At 36.4% G+C, this 18,433-nt stretch overlaps 1 protein-coding gene across 10 annotated transcripts in view; it reads right to left on the reverse strand.

The window, feature by feature from the left end:
• Cfap20dc (CFAP20 domain containing) overlaps window positions 1–18,433 on the reverse strand; it is a 205,875-nt gene that overhangs the window by 111,171 nt on the left and 76,271 nt on the right. For all 10 annotated transcript variants that reach the window (XM_074044080.1, XM_074044082.1, XM_074044079.1 and 7 more), the window contains 2 exons: window positions 13,901–14,057; window positions 998–1,162 (listed from right to left, as the gene is read on the reverse strand). In XM_074044080.1, the coding sequence (XP_073900181.1) occupies window positions 998–1,162; window positions 13,901–14,057 (322 nt within the window). The remainder of the gene's footprint in view (window positions 1–997; window positions 1,163–13,900; window positions 14,058–18,433) is intronic.

Here is an 18,433-nt window from a genome sequence, read left to right on the forward strand (position 1 = left end):
ACTATCATTCTACCTTCCTCTGAATTACTTCAGTGTTTGTGAGTGTCATCTGGACCACATGGCCTTTGTGGTGTAGAGTGATTCAGTGGTCCTCAATGTTGGCTGCACCTAAGAATCACTAGGGGAGTTAAAACACCAAAAGGCAAACTACAACCAACCAATCAACCAAACAAAAATTCTAAAACCTCATCCCAGGCAAAATTAAACCAGAATCTCTAGTAGACACAGATATCAGGAAAAAAAATGTTTTTGATATAAAGTAGTTGTCAAATGTCCCAGGTGATCCTGACATATAGGAAGTTGACCTAATGTTAGTTTTCTTGATTTGGAAGTACTATTCACCCATTTGGTCAACAGTCATGCTGCTCCAGAGGAAGGGCTCTGGCAGCCCTGGCATGTTTTGTTTGGCTCACATAGGATTTAAAAATAATTTAGACAATATTTTTAAATTGAGGGAACTTACTACCAACATTCACATGCCCAGTTTACTAGGCAAAAATGGAAAAATGGAAGATCTAGTGAAAATTGGGCCTGTGTTCTTGCAAGGCAACCATGGCCAGAACTGAACTGTGGCAACTCCTTCCAGACTGGGAGTGATCTTCCAGTTTGCTGCAGTCCCGCATAGGGTATAGTGTTCACTGCCATTTATTTTATCACTTGCCTGGTTTCAGTAGGAGGAGAACCACTTGTCCGAAAAGTACTGCCTCACCTCTCCTCTCAGCTCTTGCCCCTTCCTCCCTCAGTAAAGCTCACTGTTGAAGTACACAGTATTTTATTTGTGTCAAATAGCCAAGCACCTGATCCGACTTACTCATTATGTAATCTTCCTGGCCTCACTGGTGATCTGAGTTTGCAGCCCTTGGCCTGGTACATGGCAGGTACCGGGCTAAATGCTAAGGATGTAAAAGAATGAGGTACAGGTGCTCCTTGGAGGAAGTCACTTTCTGTTGGGGGATGTCGATATCAATGCTTACAATTTGGTTGCCTCAGTACATACCTGATTCTGCTGATCTTAAAGGATGACCTCCGAACTTGATTTCCGTTTGGCGAAGTTTAGTCACATTTAGCAGCTGTGTGACATGTGGAACATCTGTTGCTAGTTGGCAGCTTCGAGGAATAATGTCTGTGGCTTCATCTGGTGGAAAAGGAACACCATATACAGCTGGAAATAAAGACAAACATTCATTCCCAAACTGTAAGCCATTTCTGTCAACTGAACATACCCTATAAATGAAAGCAATGAAAATAAAACATTTAGAGCACAACTTTGGATGACTTACTCAACCTTTCAGCCTTGATTCTCAGGCCTATAAAATGATCATGGTAATTTTACTGCTTACTTCCAAGTGTTGTAAGAAGGATTAAATGAGATAAAGTACATGACATATGAAGCATGCTCACAGAACTGGGTAATAAATGAGAGCATTCACTGGAAATATTTTATATTCCACTTTTCAACTCCAGAGGTGTGACCTAGAGAACTGGTTAGGTATGCTCTAAGTCAGATTTTTGGGAATATACCAGCTCATTTATATGAAATCAGTAAGTACCATGACATTATTGAATAATCTAAGCACCTATAGCCATTATATAAATAAATTAATTTTAACTTGTTTTGTTTTTGTTTCTGAGATAGGGTCCTGCTATGTAGCCCAGGCTGGCCTCAAACTTGCCATCTTTCTGCCTCAGCCTCCCAAGGCTGGGATTACAGGGTGAACCACCATGCCCAGCTAATTTTCAAATTTTTATTTTGAAGTAATTTTAGCATCATGAAAAATACAGACTTTCCTCTTATACCCTTTACTCAGTTTCTTCTAATGCTAATATGTTATCTTTGAATATTTTCCAGGAAAAATAGTTTATTACAGTAAAACAGTATTCTAATTTCATTCTTATGTATTTACATGGATATTGAAATTTTCTTTTTAGCAAATTTTCTGTTGCTGTTCCTAACCCATGTTACTATTAGTGCATTTGATCCTATTTATGTGTATGACCTATTTAATGGAAAATTTGTCATTTGTGGCAAGTGCAGGTATTAATTTGTAGGTATTAATATCCTAGAAAGCAATTTTATAATGCGTGTGCATCAAAAGCTTTCAAATGCCTATGGCATTTTACTTAGTAATTTCATCTTATCATATCTATTCTAAAGTAAAAATAATGGAAACTTAAAGATCTACGTAAATAGGTATTTATAATTTTTGAAAATAAACAAATTTCTGCACTTGAGGAGTATTAAACACATCACAGTGTTTCACAGGCCAGAACGATAAAGACCGCAAGAAATTATAGTTATGAAAGTGTGTTACTGCTATGAGAACAGCGAAAAACAGAAGTTAAATGAAAATTATAGACACAAAACTCTCAATGGTAGAAAATAAATATATAAAATGTATACAACAGCCAAAAGATGAAGGAAATATACCAAAATGTAGAATAACTTTAGGTGGTGAGCTTAAGCACAGTTTTTATTTTCTTCTTCACAATGATTTCTATACATTTTTTATTTTAAAGTTTTTATTTTTAGAATCTAATAGAAAATTTATATGAGTATATATGAGTGTTAGCAAGAAAAACCAATCGCCCCTCACAACACATATTATGTCAGTGTAAACTAAGTGTAAACTCTCACTACAGTGTTAGAAGATGTTTTTGTGCACCTGAGCCATTACAATTGCCTGATTAGATCCTAATGTCCTAGTCATGAAGTGGAAAAGGGATCATCTAACTAAAACTTAAATACTCATCAGCAATGTAATGCTGTCCATTAGGACACTGCTTCTGTCTTTCAAATCATTGCATTTACAGATTTTAGTTTTAGGTGTTCTTCGTCCATCCATGCTTGGCCACTGACATTTAGAAAATCAATATGAAGTAATTGAGTAAGTGAACTCACAAAACAGAAAACATTTGGGAAAACATCTAAATGAACTAGCTAACTAACTCAGACATACCATTTACAATTCCTTTGAGGTTGAGAAAGATAACTCTTTCTTCCTTCCTTTTTCCTCCCTCCCTCTCTCCCTTCCTCCCTCACTCCTTCCTTCCTTCCTTCCTTCCTTCTCTCTTTTTCTTTGGCAGTACTGAGGTTTTGAACTCAAAGCCTTGTGCTTGCTAGGCATGTGCTCTTACTATTTGAGCTACATCCCCAGTCCAAGATAATTTCTAAATAAACACCAATGTTGATAAAATTTTTATATAAAATATAAGAGAATTCTGGAGGTCAGTAAGAACCCAAAATAAAATGCTGTATTTGGGATCTTATCATGGAAGCCAGATTATAGGGTTTGTGTGAGTAGTATAGGATACAATGCCATACAAAGTTTTAAAGTTATACAACACAAAGCCTGAGTTTGTAACTAACAAAGGGTGGATGGAGAATCCCAAATGGCTACGAATCCATAAGCATTTTTGTTTTGGCATTTTTGAGAAAAGGTCTCACTATATATCGCAGACTGGCCTTGAACTTGCTATCTTCCTGCCTCACTCTCCCCAGTGCTAGGATTACAGGTGAGTACCACTAAATTCAGCCCACACACTTTTATGGAAGACAGAATAAGGCAGAGAATCTGAGTCTTACAGGAACATGGTTGATGTGCAAGTCAGATATGAAATGACAAGGCTCCAATTCCGTCTGTGCCATCTTTCCTTTCTATACACTTAACTCTCCTTTTGTACCTGGACTGTCACACTACTTATTGAGTTATTTGAGGAAAACTATGGGCAATTTAAGACTTGCAATAAAAGAAGAAATGTAAAAAACCTGTTATTTAAAAATGAAGACTAATCATGGTATAGTTTGGATGTCACATGTCCCCCAAAGGCTCTTGTGTTGCTGGTCTGTTCCCCAAGGTGGTGCTATTGGAAGCTGGTGGAACCTTTAAGAGGTGGGGCCTAGTAGGAGGTCCTGAGGTCATTTGGAACATGCCCTGGAAGGTGATTGCATGACCCTTGTCTTCCTCTTTCTCTTTTTTGCTTCCTGGCATGAGGTGAGCAGTTTTGTTCCACTACATGCTTCTACCATGGTTTGCTGCCTTGCCACAGGTCCACAGCAAAAGGGCCAATTGAGCATTGATTGAAACCTCCAAAAGATGGTAAGCCAAAATAATCCTTTTTTCTTTATAAACTGGTTATCCCAGCTAATACAAATCATTAGTATTAGCTGGAAAGCTAATACGAATAATTAAGCTCATTTAGCAACTACTGGCTCTCAAACTGTCTGTGAGACCTTGTGGACTGATACTTGCAAAGGGTCCTTCATCTCATTTTGGTGAAACCAAACTATGGAGGAGCTTTGTGACCATCGATGACCTGGGAACTCATCTCCCCACCACTCACCACTAACTTCCCCATTTTTTCGTTTTGGTTTTTTATTTTTTTTGGTGGTACTGCGATTTGAACTCAGGACCTAGTGTCTGGTAGGCAGGTGCTCTACTGCTTGAGCCAACATCGTCAGCCTTATTTTGGAGATGGGGTCTTGCTAGATCTTGATTCTCTTATTTTCTGCACCTGCCATAGTTGGGATGACTGGCGCACACCATCATGACCTGTTTTTCTCCCAATGAGATGCGGTCTTGCAAATTGTTTTGTCTAGGCTGACCTCAAACTGTGATCCTCTCTACCTCAGCCTCCCAAGTAGCTAAATTATAGGCATGAGTCACTGGTGCTTGGCTGGTACTGGGATTTGGAACTCAGGGCCCTGGCTTGCTAGGCTGGTGCTCTACTACTTGAGCCATGCACCCAGCCTTTTTTGCTTTAGTTAATTTTAGATAGAGCCTCACATTTTTGCTCAGGGCCAGCACTGGACTGTGATCCTACTACCTATGCCTTCTACATAGCTAGAATTATAGATGTGTGCCACCATGCCCCAGTTTGTTGGTTGAGATGGTGTCTTTCTAACTTTTTGAATCAGATGGGCTTGAACTGTGGTTCTCCTGATCTCTACTTCTCTAGTAGTTGGAATTACACAGGCTTGAATTACCATGGCTGGCCCTTTCCATCCTCCTTCTTTATGCACAAGAACTAAGTCATTTTATTTTATTTTTTTTAGCATGTGTAGCTTAATTTAAAAATGAGGATTAATTCTGAAAAATAGCATAGATCTTACATAAAAATTAAACAGTACTGAACTGTGAGTCTATGGAGAGCATGGTCTGTCTTTGTTTAGGCATTCACTCTGTCATTCAGTTGCTACTATGAGCTTATCTACTGATAAGCTTATCTATTGAGCCTCTAGTGTATGCCAGGTACTCATTTAGTGACTAGAATCTAGTGATGGGCCAGAATGCCCTTGCCTTATTGAAAATATGTATAGCAGAGGACATGAAGCAAATCAAGTCACAAATAATTATTTAATTATAATTTTAAGTGCTCTGAAGGAAAAAGTTCAAGGTGTTGAAAGAGCAAAAGAGGAGAGTCTAACAGCACAGGAGTCAGGGAAAGTTTTGTCTAATAAGGAGATGAAGTTGAGTCAAAAAAGGTCAGTAGAAAGTAGCTTGGTGAAATAGAGTGGGGGTGAACAATCAGGTAGAGGAGGCAGAGCATTAGAAGATTGTGAAGGCAGGATTCTGGTGCATTCTTGGAACTAAAAGAAAGACAGTTCTGCCAAGGGGTTGCTAGAATGGGAGAGAATGGCAGGAGCACCCCAGTGATACATTTAGTTCAATGCCTATACAAAGGGGCTGCTCAGTATACATGCATGGACAAAAGCTCCTTAAAAACCAGCCTGAGCTACAGTAAACACAGCTGCCAGGTCTTCCATTTTTTCTGCTTTGGTTGTTCTTTGTTCAGCTATATGGTGAAAAGTACTCCTGCCTATTTTATTTGGGTATCACAACTTTCTCCCTAGATGGTACATAACAAATCAAGCTGGCAGTTAGATGCTAAAAGAACAGGCCTGTCTGCACTGTCCTTTTAGATAGGTTCTATCTTCTGGAAGAGTGTGTGTATGGAAACATCCGGGTCACCTGATACTGTTTGGACCAAATCTCTAAGTTCACAATGTTGGTTGGAATGGTCAGTTCAGAACAGCACAACAGGACATGGAGGAGAAGGCTATGAGAAAGTTGACAGATTGGCTCATGTTGCAAATAATCAGATAGCAGTTTCTGCTTCCAGTACGAGTTATTGTATTGTTAGAATGTTACAGTAACTTTCTAACCCTGTTCACCTTTCTTTGGCCATAAAGTCATCATAAAATGAACCATTCTATAGGTGTTTAATACCTTTGATGAGGATCTTAACTAACTTTAAAAATTAAGTCATCAATTTTAATACATATATAAAGCATTTTATGCATTAAGAATCATCATCCCCATGTTACTGAGGGAAATACCTTGTAAAGAAGTGAGATTTACAGGTGTGCTTGGGTTGATGGCTCTTCCTAGTTCATATAGTTTAAATGAGGACTAATTTCATAATACTCTCTGGGCCTCTGCTGGTCCCAGATTCATCAATAGTCATCTCATTTATCTGGTAAAGCCTGCAGTGCCTATCACAGTGCCTTAACTATACTAAATTTCACCTCTTTGAAACACCAATGAGAGATGAGCATGAAATACAAACGTCTGCCAAAATAAAGTCTGTTCGTTTTTGTTCATTTGTTTGTTCATTCATTTGTTGGTTCATTCATTCATTCTTTCTCCATATAACTATCAGATTTTTTCTAGGCCTGGCGTAGATTCAAATCCCAGCCCTGGTGGCATTTACTGCATGATGCAGACAGAAATCAAGAAACCGTGCATTATAGTGATTAAGAGCACAGGCTCTGGAGTGAGCTAGCCCAGGTTTATGTTCTGCCCTACCACTCATTAGCTGTGGCACAGTAATGTTATCCTGCTGTCCTAATCTGTAAAATACAGATATAAAAATAGTACTTCCTTCATAGTGATACTGTGATGATTAAGTAAGGTTTAAATAATGACGAATATATATGAGGATAAAAGAACAGTGCCTGGTACACAGCAAGCAGTACATGTTTCCTGTTAATAACAGCCAAATATGTATGAGAAAATAATTTCTTTATAATGGTGACAAAACCACTGCATTTGAGAATACGGTTTTTAATAATAAAAGCTGTTGATGTTTAAAGGGGTAAATAAACCTAGGCTACACCTAAAACTTGCTGAAAGGATCATGCCCTTAGAGCTTTTCTGAAAAAATAACTTACTAAGAAGAAATTCACATTCACATTAAAACTAACTGTTCAAAACAAAATGGGGCATTCTGTACACTCACAAGGTCATGCAAATGCTCCCTCCACTCCAAAGCAAAACTCCATGCTGATTAAGCATTCTGCCCATTCTGTAGACCCCAAGTCCCTGGCAACCACAAACCTATGTTCTGCCTATTCTGGGTATTTCATATAAATGAGACCAAACAACATGTGACCTTTTGTGTGTAGCTTCTTTCATTCAGCATAATGTTATGGAGGTTCATTCATACTGGAGCATAAATCTGTACTTTATTCATTTTTACGGCTAAATACTATCCTATTATTGTGCAAATGATGATATTTTGTTTATTCATCTGTTCATGAACATTTGGGCTGTAGTTTGCATAATGCAGCTACTATGGGTGGTACTGCTATAAACTTGTATATGTACTCATAGGAATACCTGTTTTCCATTCTTCTGGGTGTATACCTCAGAGTAGAGATACAGGATCATGTGATGATTCAATGTTTACCTTTTTGTGGAAGGACCACACTGTTTTTCATAGCAAGTGAACCATTTTGTGTTCGTACATCCTACATCCTTGCCAACACTTATTTACTTACTACCATTACAAAACAATTACAGCTGTCCTAATGGGTTAGCAAGTGGACCTGATTGTAGTTTTAATTTACATTTCTCTAATAACTAAGTATGTGGACATCTTTTCGTGTGTCTGTCGTCTGTATTTGTTCTTTGGAGAAGTGTCGATTCAAGTCCTTTGATCAATTTTAGTTAAGTGATTTTCTATTGTTGAGTCATATGAATTCTTTATATATTTGATATAATAGAATATATCAGAATATATATCCTAACAGATATTGATAGACAGATACTAACAAACAATTTCTCTCATTCTGTAGGCTGTTATTTAATTTTCTTGATCATGTTCTTTGATGCATGAAAGCTTTGAATTTTGATGAAGTCTAACTTATCTTTTTTTAAAAAAAATTGTTGCAGTGCTTTTGGTATCACATTTAAGAATATTTTCATATGCAAGATTTTGAAGATTTACCTCTTTTTTTCCTATGATTTTGTGGTTTTAGTGCTTCTATTTAGGTTTTAGTTAATTTTTGTATATAGTGTGAGGTAGGGGTCCAACCTCATTCTTTTGTATGTGGATTCAGAGTTGTTCCAGAATTATTTGTTGAAGAGATGATCTTTTCCCCATTAGGGCAACCATGCTAAAATCAAATGTATGGGTTGTTTTGGGATTCAATTCTAGTCACTCAGATGGTTTATATGCCAATAGTTAATCTGGTATCAAACTATTTTGCATACTGTAGCTTTGTACTAAGTTTTGAAATTGGGAAGTATGAATCTCTAAGTTTAATCTTCATGTTCAAAACTTCTCACTATTTGGGTCCCTTTTCAATTCCACATATGAGGATCAGTTTTTCCATTTCTGCAAAGAAGGCCATTTTGAGAGAATTTTGAGAGAGACTGCATAGAATTTATAGATAGCTTGGGTAATATTGACATCTTAAGAATATTGAGTCTTTCAATCCATGGACATGGGATATCTTTCCATTAATTTAGGTCTGCTTTGATTTGTTTCAGGAATACTTTGTAGTTTTTAGCATTTAAATCATTTGTTAAATGGAATAACAGCAAATTCCATTTATATGCTATTATAAGTGGAATTGTCCTTGGAATTTTTTGAGAGATAAGGTTCTTCTAAAGTATCTTATAATGTTTAATCATAAACAAGTACAGATTTTCCTCAGAATAACTATGAATCTTGATACCCATTTTTGTGGGACCTACTATTGATTGCTGGGCATTTATGCTATACTAAGACCATACCACTTTCTTGGGATGGCTTGTTAGCCAATGATACTTTGAGTTCAACTTCACTTTGGGGAGCAGTGGTAATGCAACTTTACACTAGTAATACTTCAATAAAGTGTGCACTCACCTGACCCGGAAATGAAGAGAAAGGTGAGGAACCCTAAACATAGTAATATTAAATATTAACTACTATTGCTAATAAATATTTTCAACACCAAACCATTCAGGTTATTGAGGAAGGTAAACTTTAGGATAGAACAATTGAAGGCTTTGGCTCGAGTTCCACTTTTTGTCACCTCAGCACAAGATACCATGGGCCTTATTTTATCAGTATAATTAAGACTTTTGGATTAGAGCCTCCCTAAGGGCCTTCCCAGTTCAATGAATTTACTCAGGCAAGATGTGATATTTTTAGATTCTTCTGTAGCCTTGAGCAAATAATTTCTTCACATTGCTTGACACCCAATAAAGTTTTATTGCTGAGACAATGAGTGAATTGGATGAATGAATGAATGAAAGAATAACTGAAAAAATAAACAGCTGACTTTTAATTCACCAAACATTTGTAACAGGTTACTAGTAGCAGGTCATGTGCTAGACATAAAAATGTAGAAACCTGTTCTATGCCTTCAAGGGGATCCCAGTCTTAAATTATAACTTTACTTATTATCTCCCTCCATTTTTGAACACAGTACATATACTCCTCATTACTGATATTTCAGAAAGAATACTGAGTCAGGCGACCTGTAAAATTGTCATTGGTGTGGCCTAAATCTATGTTTAATGAATAATTACTTGTTTTTTCTTCTCTCCTCTTTTGTTTCTTATCTAATTATCTCCACATACATTCTGGTTTTTATTTTAAACACAGAATGATATGAGTTAATCAATAATTCCATCATGTAAATGCCTGAAAATGGCAGTCCAAGTCCCCTCACAGGAGCTATAAAAGTAATAAACTAAATTGAATAAGCATGCTTTATAATTTGTCCAGCATAAGTCATTCCTCTAGGGAAGTAAAAACTAGCTAATTGCTTGTTGCAAGGTTCCAATAATTCACTTTCTACTATATCCCATGGTGTAAGCAGAAAACAGCAAAGAATTAGGAAAAATCTCCTGGCTTGAATGAGCTTAAGAAGTTCTGGAATGAAATGGTAACAGTTTAAGCCAAGAACATCAAAAAAAGACTTCAACTAGGCATTTAATATATTATGTTAAAATCAAATCCCAGAATGGAATTAAAGAAACAGATAAAAAGCTTCCTATGCTAAAGGTCTCAAAATTGTGACTACTCTGTCTTTGCAGAAGAAAGTAACTCTTTCTTCAGTAAGAAAGACAAAGAGGCATCCATTACTTATTGTAATATAGATACCTTCAACACAGTCAGTCACCAAATCTTGGCATTCTTATTCTGTGACATCATTTGTATCTTTCTTTTTAAAGATCTACCTTCTCTTCTACTCACTTCATAACAAGTAGTACACTGTAGTAATAAGGAGCATAAACTCTGGAGCCCTGCCACCAGGTTAAAATTTTGGCTTTACTTTAAAACACCTGTATGACATTAGGCATATTACTTGATTTCCTTGTGCCTCAGTTTCCCTACCTGTAAAATTAGAATAATAGTAACATCCATCTCATAAGGCTGTTATGAGGATTAAGTTCCCCCCTCTTAAGTGCTCAGAACAGTGCCTAGATCTTATCAAGAGTTGGCTGCAACCATCACCTACATCAACACTGTCATAATAGCTTCACTTCTCCTATTAACCTCCTTGGCCAGAGGCACTCAATTTGTATTCTTTGTTCTCTTTTCTGTAATTGTCTTCTTTGTGAACTTTGGCTTTGTTAACTTTACTAGTGCCGGTGGTTACACGTAGACCTCTGAGAAAGGAATCATGCTCTACATTTTCATGTCACCCAAAATCTGCTGCCCAATGGTGCAATATTGTAAGTCTTACCTTGCCATGCACCATACTGGACTCACTATCATTGCTTGAGAAAATTTTTTTTTCTTTAAGATGAAGTTTGGAAAGTTATTTTCCTAGGTCAGTACATCTGAAACTGTGGTCTACGGACAGACACTAATCCAGAAATTATTTTCACTGATCTATGGTAAAAATGTCAACCTTTATTCTGAAATTAAGACACTCTTGGCTTGTACATATATATATACATGTATTTTAATATCCTTTCACTTAATGAAATACTCAGAATAATTGTAGTTTTTCCTGTTTCTCTGTTTTAATCTGATTTGACAAATCCAAATGTTGACAACCTTACAGTAGTCTTCAAGTTTTATTTATTTATTTTTTTGTTTGGGGCTAAGGATTGAACCCAGGGCCCTACCCTACCACAGAGCTACACAGCCCTCCACAACTTTTTCTTAACTCAACAGGTCTGGGAAATCTAAAGGCCTCACCAAAGTGCTCTCCCTCATAAGGAACGCCAGACTCCTTTCCCACTGCTAATTTAAGTCCATAGGGAAATCACAAGTGGGTATTACAGTGTATGTTTACATGTAAGCTTCCCTGAGAAACCTAGAAACAAGATCCTTGAAACAAGGCTAGGTCACTCTAGTCCGTGCTGTGAAGAAGACAGATGAATGTTTAACATTTGCAAGTGCATTATAGTTTATATCTTCTCATGGATATTCTTGTGTTTGACTGGATCTTCACAATGAGTTTATGGTTATTAGTGAGGAAACAAAGCTCAGTGGTGTTCAAGACTCACATAAAACCCAAAGTAGTGTGATCAGTCATGGACATTGGGAACATTAATCCATGTATTTTGGCTCTACAATAACAATTTCACTTCTCCAAGATGTATGTGATTTATACACATTATGCTTGCACTGGTAATATACTAATAGTATTTTACCTAACAAAGGAACAATTATTATGCCCATTTTACTGATGAGGAAACTGAGACATAGAAATAGTCAAGTACGCAAAGTTAAGTACTGGCAGCTAAGCCAAGAAGATTATGGCATTGTACTCAGCAGCACCTGAGCTGAGCTTCTGTGGTATGGATGGTCACAGTGTGGGAAGCTATGCCTGTGTGTGTGTGCTGGGTGCGGGGGAATGGGTCAAAGAAAACTCTCTGCACTGTCCACTTGATGTTGCATGAACCTAAAACTGCTAAAAAAAAGTCTATTAAAAAATTATCCACATTTGAGTCATATGACACACTCTGATTACTTTTCTATACAACTTTCTGTTTTCATGGAGTTGATCATTGCTTTGTTTTGTCATGGCTTTTCTACATCCTAATATTATTTCTTCCTAAACTTCCCATTAGTCCTGTAAAATCATCATTAATTTTATTTTCTTATTCGAGCACATCAGACTCTGTCAGATACATTCTTCTGGAGACTCTCCTCTTGAAACCCTCCACTTTCCTGCTCAACTTTGGACTGAATGCTCTCTACATGTGCTGTGCCAAGTCATTCTTTAAATTTACTGAATATAATTCTGGAAATTCCCTTTGCCTTTTTAATTTTGTTTTGTTTAAGACTTTGCTGTTTTACAGCAGATTTTCCCTTTGATTGTCTCTTAGATGAATTTGTTTCTTGGATCTCATCTACTCCTTTTTCTTAATCTGCAGTTTCATTTTTATGGATAATATCTTCCAGATATCTTCTGAGAAAGGATATAACACAATTTTTAAGTCTATGGATCTTTATTCTCAACTTATTTGATTGATAGCTGCATCAGTATAGAATTCTAGATTGAAAATCTAGAATTGGGACTCTTGAAGATATAATTTCAAGGTTTCCTATCACCTAATGTTGCTGTTATGAAGTCAGATGTCATTCTTATTCTCTTATTATTAACCCTTTGTATATAAATTGTATTTTAAAAAATTCTGGATGCCTAAAGGATTCTATTTTTATTCCTCCATTTCTGAAATTTCATAATGCTGAGACTTCTTCATTGATTATTCTGGGATGTGATGAGCTATGTCAATTTGAAAATATCTGGACTTCAGTTTTGGGAAATGTTATATTTCTTTGTTTTCTCTATTCTCTCATTTATGAATCATATTACTCAGAAGGTGGACTTCTAGGACCAATTTCTAATATCATAACATTTCTGTCATAGTTTAAGTCTTACTAATTTAATTTTTTTTCGTTCTGTTCATAGAGAAAGAAAATACCATTTGGAGCTTCAAAATATCTCTATAGTTTCTGATACTCAATGTCCAGCATTCACTCAGGCAAACCAAGAGATAAGACTAAGATAGGAACAGACTTATGCTTGTGACATGCAACCTAGACTCCACAGATCAGACTCCATGTCAGACTTTGTTCAGTTGAGGAAAACATGACAACAAGATCTACTTCTGGCAAGGGTGGCAGGGAAGTAGATGTCTTGTGTTTAGGGGTAGCTGTAAGAGAAATTCTGGAACCCAGAGTCCCTTATTACAGTATGACTCAAGGAGGCTGCACAGTTGTAGCAGCTATGGAAAAGGGGTGTCAGCCCTGGAGCAGTCTTGTGGTACGGACTGGATTTATTCTTGACTGTAGATTCTAAGCCTAACTTTCTAGATGGCCTCAAGATTCTATAAATTGGCTAATTTCCTTAAATAAATTCCTGTTCTGTTTCAACCACCTAAAGAAGATTCTGTTATTTGCAACTAAGAATGCTAATTCAGATGGTGTAACCATAAATGAAAAAGAAAACAACCACAAAAAGAAGACTTAACACATTTTTTGAGATGTTCAGCTATAGCAAAAATAAACATTTGATCCAGAATAAAGAAATCAACATGATTGTGAGAACATTTACTTGAGCAGACATAAAATCAAACTGTTACCACGCATGTATACTATCCCAAAGGCGCAGCTAATTTTAAAACATACCAGAAAATTTTAAAATCTTGATAGCAAAACATACCATCTTTATCAGCAGTGTCTTGAGGCTTTGATTTTAAGGTGAAGATCTTCCGTAGCTTACAATTAGCTGAGACAATAATTCCATCCAATGATTGGAAAACTGCTCCCTTGAATATTTCACTGGTGAATGCTACCAAGTCAATACACAGATTGCACCACTAAGAGAAAAGCAGAAGAGAGTAAGTACCTTCCATAATCACACAGATGAACAAGACAACATGCAGAAAGTTCAGAGTTGAGACAGTTACCTGGATCAACCAATTCCAAACCAATTTTCCTCTATCTCTGTTTTGGCTTAAGTTTTCTTAAACACTGTCTTGATTTTTCCTAGGAAATCACGATAATCTAAACTATACACTGGCCATCTGACTACAGAGTTCCCATCATGAGACATAGCTAAGACAGCTTTGGGAAATAACTCTATATCTGTAGGCACTATGCTGGTGGGACGTTAATTGCAGGTGCATTAGATCACTTAAATCTTGAAAATCAGGGATAAGTAGCCAATTGTTCTTTCAAGGGGACTAATTTGATCACAATTAGCCACTTATGTTTGATTAAAAGAAAAGGCATGGATGAAATTAGAAGCTGGGTTTAAATGGTAGCCTGTGCTATCTACTTATAACCAATTAACCTACTGTACAGAAATAGAATCTTCTGAAGAATTTATAATTATGCCTAGTATTTGCCAGTTTTAAAGTGCTCTTGCAGGGACTAATTTCTGCCCATTAAACAACTAGATCCCTCAATACTTAATCAAACGAATTCTCTAAATGGTCTGATTGAATTAAAGGGAAAAATCATCCACTAAGAAATAAGACATATTTAAGACTACAGGATAAAAGTAGGAAAATATTTTCTGATACTAAAAGAAAAGTATTAAAATTATACATATTTAACTATCAAGCACTTCCATTATTTGTTTATAAGCACAGTTTACATAAGGTTCATTATGAAATATTTTTAAAAAACAAATATTTTATGAAGAAATGTTGAGTTTTAATCTGTAGGTGAGCCTGGAATATAAAAAGAGATTGCAGTAAATTACTGACTAAATTACGAAGATGATTTCTTGTGGATGCCTCAAGAGTAAAATTATATTCCCAGGTCATAGGATGGTGTGGTCTCTTCTGGAGTAAGGAGCCCTGAGTAACAAAGGTAAGAGGTAGGACTGAGTGCAATGACCCACAGCAGGGGGAAGGACACATGTTCTGTGGGTAGGCTAGTGAGGCCAGGTTCTGGAGGAGCTGGAGGATCAAGAGGAGGACTGGGATTTCCACAGGGCCAGTGTCCCTATGGCTCTTGAAGAAGAGTGTGCAAAGGTAGAGTGCTGGGAAGTGTGGAGGAACCTTGAATGTTTTGGGGCTTTTACCTGATAATGATATGATTATATTAGCATTATTACTATTTTATGAATGGAGTTTCTATCCCTAAAAGACTTAAGATCATGCCTCAATCCCAACCATTCATCTGGTTCATCCCATCATGAGTCTGCTTCATTCATTCTTTCCTATACATGCTAAGTATTTATCAGGTGTTGGGCACTGGACTTGGCTCTAGGGATTCATGTAAATAAGCCAGTGCTTCCAGACTGGGAAGGAAGGCAGGCATGTGGAATCTATTTAATATAGTTAATGAAAAGGAGGCTTATGAAGTGCAGGTAGGGGAGTTTAGAAAAGTCTACTTTAAAAAAATTAAAATTTTTTATCACAGTATTATATATAGATATAAGCCAAATAGTGTCAAAAGTTTCAGACAAAAATATTGTGCATTCTTTTCTCACTTTTTTTTTGTGGAGGTCCTGGGATTTGAACTGAGAGCCTCAAGTTTGCTAGGCAGATGTTCTACTACTTGAACCACACCTCCATCCCTTTTCATGCTTTAGTTATTTTTCAGGGTCTCATGTTTTTGCCCAGGGATGGCCCAAGTTTAGCTGGGACCATAGGCATGTACCACCATGGCCAGCTTTTATTGGTTGAGATGTGGTTTCACTAACTTTTTGCACTCCTGATGTCTGCTCAAGTAGCTGTGATTACAGATGTCAGCCATCATACTTGGCCACTCTTACCCTCATCTCAGTCAACTCAGTTGACTATTTCTCCTCTCTGCATTTTAAACAGTGCCTCTTGATTTTTTTAATGTACCTATCTGTGCCTATTTTTAGATTTATGGTTTGTTAAGCATTATTGGATCTGTATATTTGTCAAATTTAAAAAGTTTTCTGTAAATTTTATTTTTTCCAATCTCTCTCTTACTTTCTGATACTCTAATTACACACTTATGTAAGTGTACAATTATCTGATATTGTTTCACAATTCACTCAGATGCTGCTATTTCTTTCTAGATGCTTTTCCCTCTATGGGTTTCAATTTCAATATTTTCTATATTCCTGACTTCACTGATACTGATATTCCCCAGAGTTTTACCTGTTCATAAGCATAGCCAGTGAATATTTCATTTCTGATACTGTACTTATTTCAGTTCTAGAATCCTGGTTTCTTTTCAGGGTTTCCATTTCTTTATTGAAGTTTCTCATCTGTTCCATTATTATGTTCATATTTTCCTTTAAATTTTTAATATATTTAGATTAGTTGCTTTAAAGCCTTTGCCTTGTCATCTGGATCTGTTTCTATTCATTCATACTGTTTTTTGTTTGTTGTTTGCTTTTTGGTTATGGGGGTCATGTTTTTGTTTTTCTTTCAGGGCCTTGCACTTGCTAGGTAGGTACTTACCACTTAAACCATACCCTCAGCCCTTTTTTGCTTTAGTTATTTTTCAGATAGGATCTTGCATTTTTGTTCGGGGTGGCCCTACCTATGGCCTTTCCTGTAGTTCAGGTGACAGGTGTGTCCTAACACACCCAGCTTATTGGTTGACAAGAGGTCTTGCTAACTTATTGCCCTGGCTGGCCTCGAACTTTGATTCTACTAATCTCCTCCTCCTGAGTAGCTGGGAGGGTTATGTTTGCTTACTTTACATATTTAGTAACTTCTTTAAAAAACTGAATGCTTTACATTATGAGTACTACATCTTTGCACTTCTGGATTTTGTTGTCTTTCTTAAAAGATAGAAGGAAATTAAAATACTTGCAACTATCACCAATGTAGCTAGAGAAGTCTGATATTTTCCTGCAGTAGCAGTATTCGTTATCTTCAGTATTATAATATCCTTGAGGAGAAAGACCATGTGTCATTCACTTTTGAATTGATACCACCTAACATAAGTTTTAGACCATAGTAGAGGCTCAATAAGTACCTGCTAATTGAAATAAACTGTAAGTTCAGAGGTTTATTATGACACTATATGTACAAGTTAATGGATTTGTGTGTAGAGAAAACAGTAAAACTATAACAGTATTGCCTAATATTTACTGAGCAGCTTAATACAAACAGCTGCTCTATTAAGCAAACCCTTACACTGACACTGTCTAACTATGAGAAAATTGAAGCACACATAGATTAATTGACTTGCCCAAGGGCCTGCAGGCAGGAAGCAGAAGAAGAGAATCTGAATGCTTACAGATTAGCTCCTGAGGCCGCAATTCAACCCCAACAATATCCTGCCTGTGACCCTAAAGCTGGGTAGTCCTGTTTTTCAAATAACTTCTTTTGTACTAATTGTGCTTACTTAAGCATTGAAGACAAGCAGAGGAAGGCATGGGACAGCTTTCCCTTCCCCAAACATCTTCAGCAGGTAAGCAGGAAGAGAAAATCTGATATTTAAAAAATGGAATTCACACAGATGAGATAAATAATTTACAAACCCTCAAAGAAGTACCAAAAACAATATAGTAGATTGTCAGCTAGAAAGATTTTATTAAGAGGCATTCTCCAATAGTATCTTGTATGGATCTCCAATGACTTTGCATATGCCTGAGTCTGCCTTCTCCATTCCCTTCTCATTCAGTTAAACTCAAGAAATTAACTGTGAAACCCCCCCAAATTTCCAAATCATTGATCCTTTGGAAGTGTGATCTTCAAGGAGAATGGGAAATAAGATCATTGGGGAGAAGTTTTAGGAACACACCTCCAGTTTATAATAAAAACTATAAGGGACACCATCACAGTTTTGGCTCAAGAAAGTACAACTCCTAAAGAGCAATTTTATCCATTTAAATGATAAGCACAAGGTATCTGAGTGGTAAAGGTTACTAAAAGATTTTGGCATTGTAATTTATTATATTACTTTGTTATATCTCCAATGAGTGCTTTATTCTGAATGACATCTCATAATTGAATTTTTATTCAAATAGAATTAAATTTATTGTACATTAATATGTACCTTGGTAGCAAGACATAGATGTTCATTTGACACCATCACCAACTAATTGAAGTTACATTAAAGAACTGAAATTGCATTAAAATTGATTCTGGTGAGTCCCAAGTAGGTACTTCCATTGTTTAATATGATGGTTATTAATTTTTCAAATTATTCTTGCTATTGAAAAGTCAAGTTAAAAGTATAAATTGTTATAATTTAAATGTTTGAGTAAATCTTCATAAATAAGAACATGAAAAATGAATTTGAAAGATTA

This window comes from Castor canadensis, chromosome 10 (genome assembly GCF_047511655.1).
Source record: "Castor canadensis chromosome 10, mCasCan1.hap1v2, whole genome shotgun sequence".
Taxonomy (NCBI): Eukaryota; Metazoa; Chordata; class Mammalia; order Rodentia; family Castoridae; genus Castor; species Castor canadensis.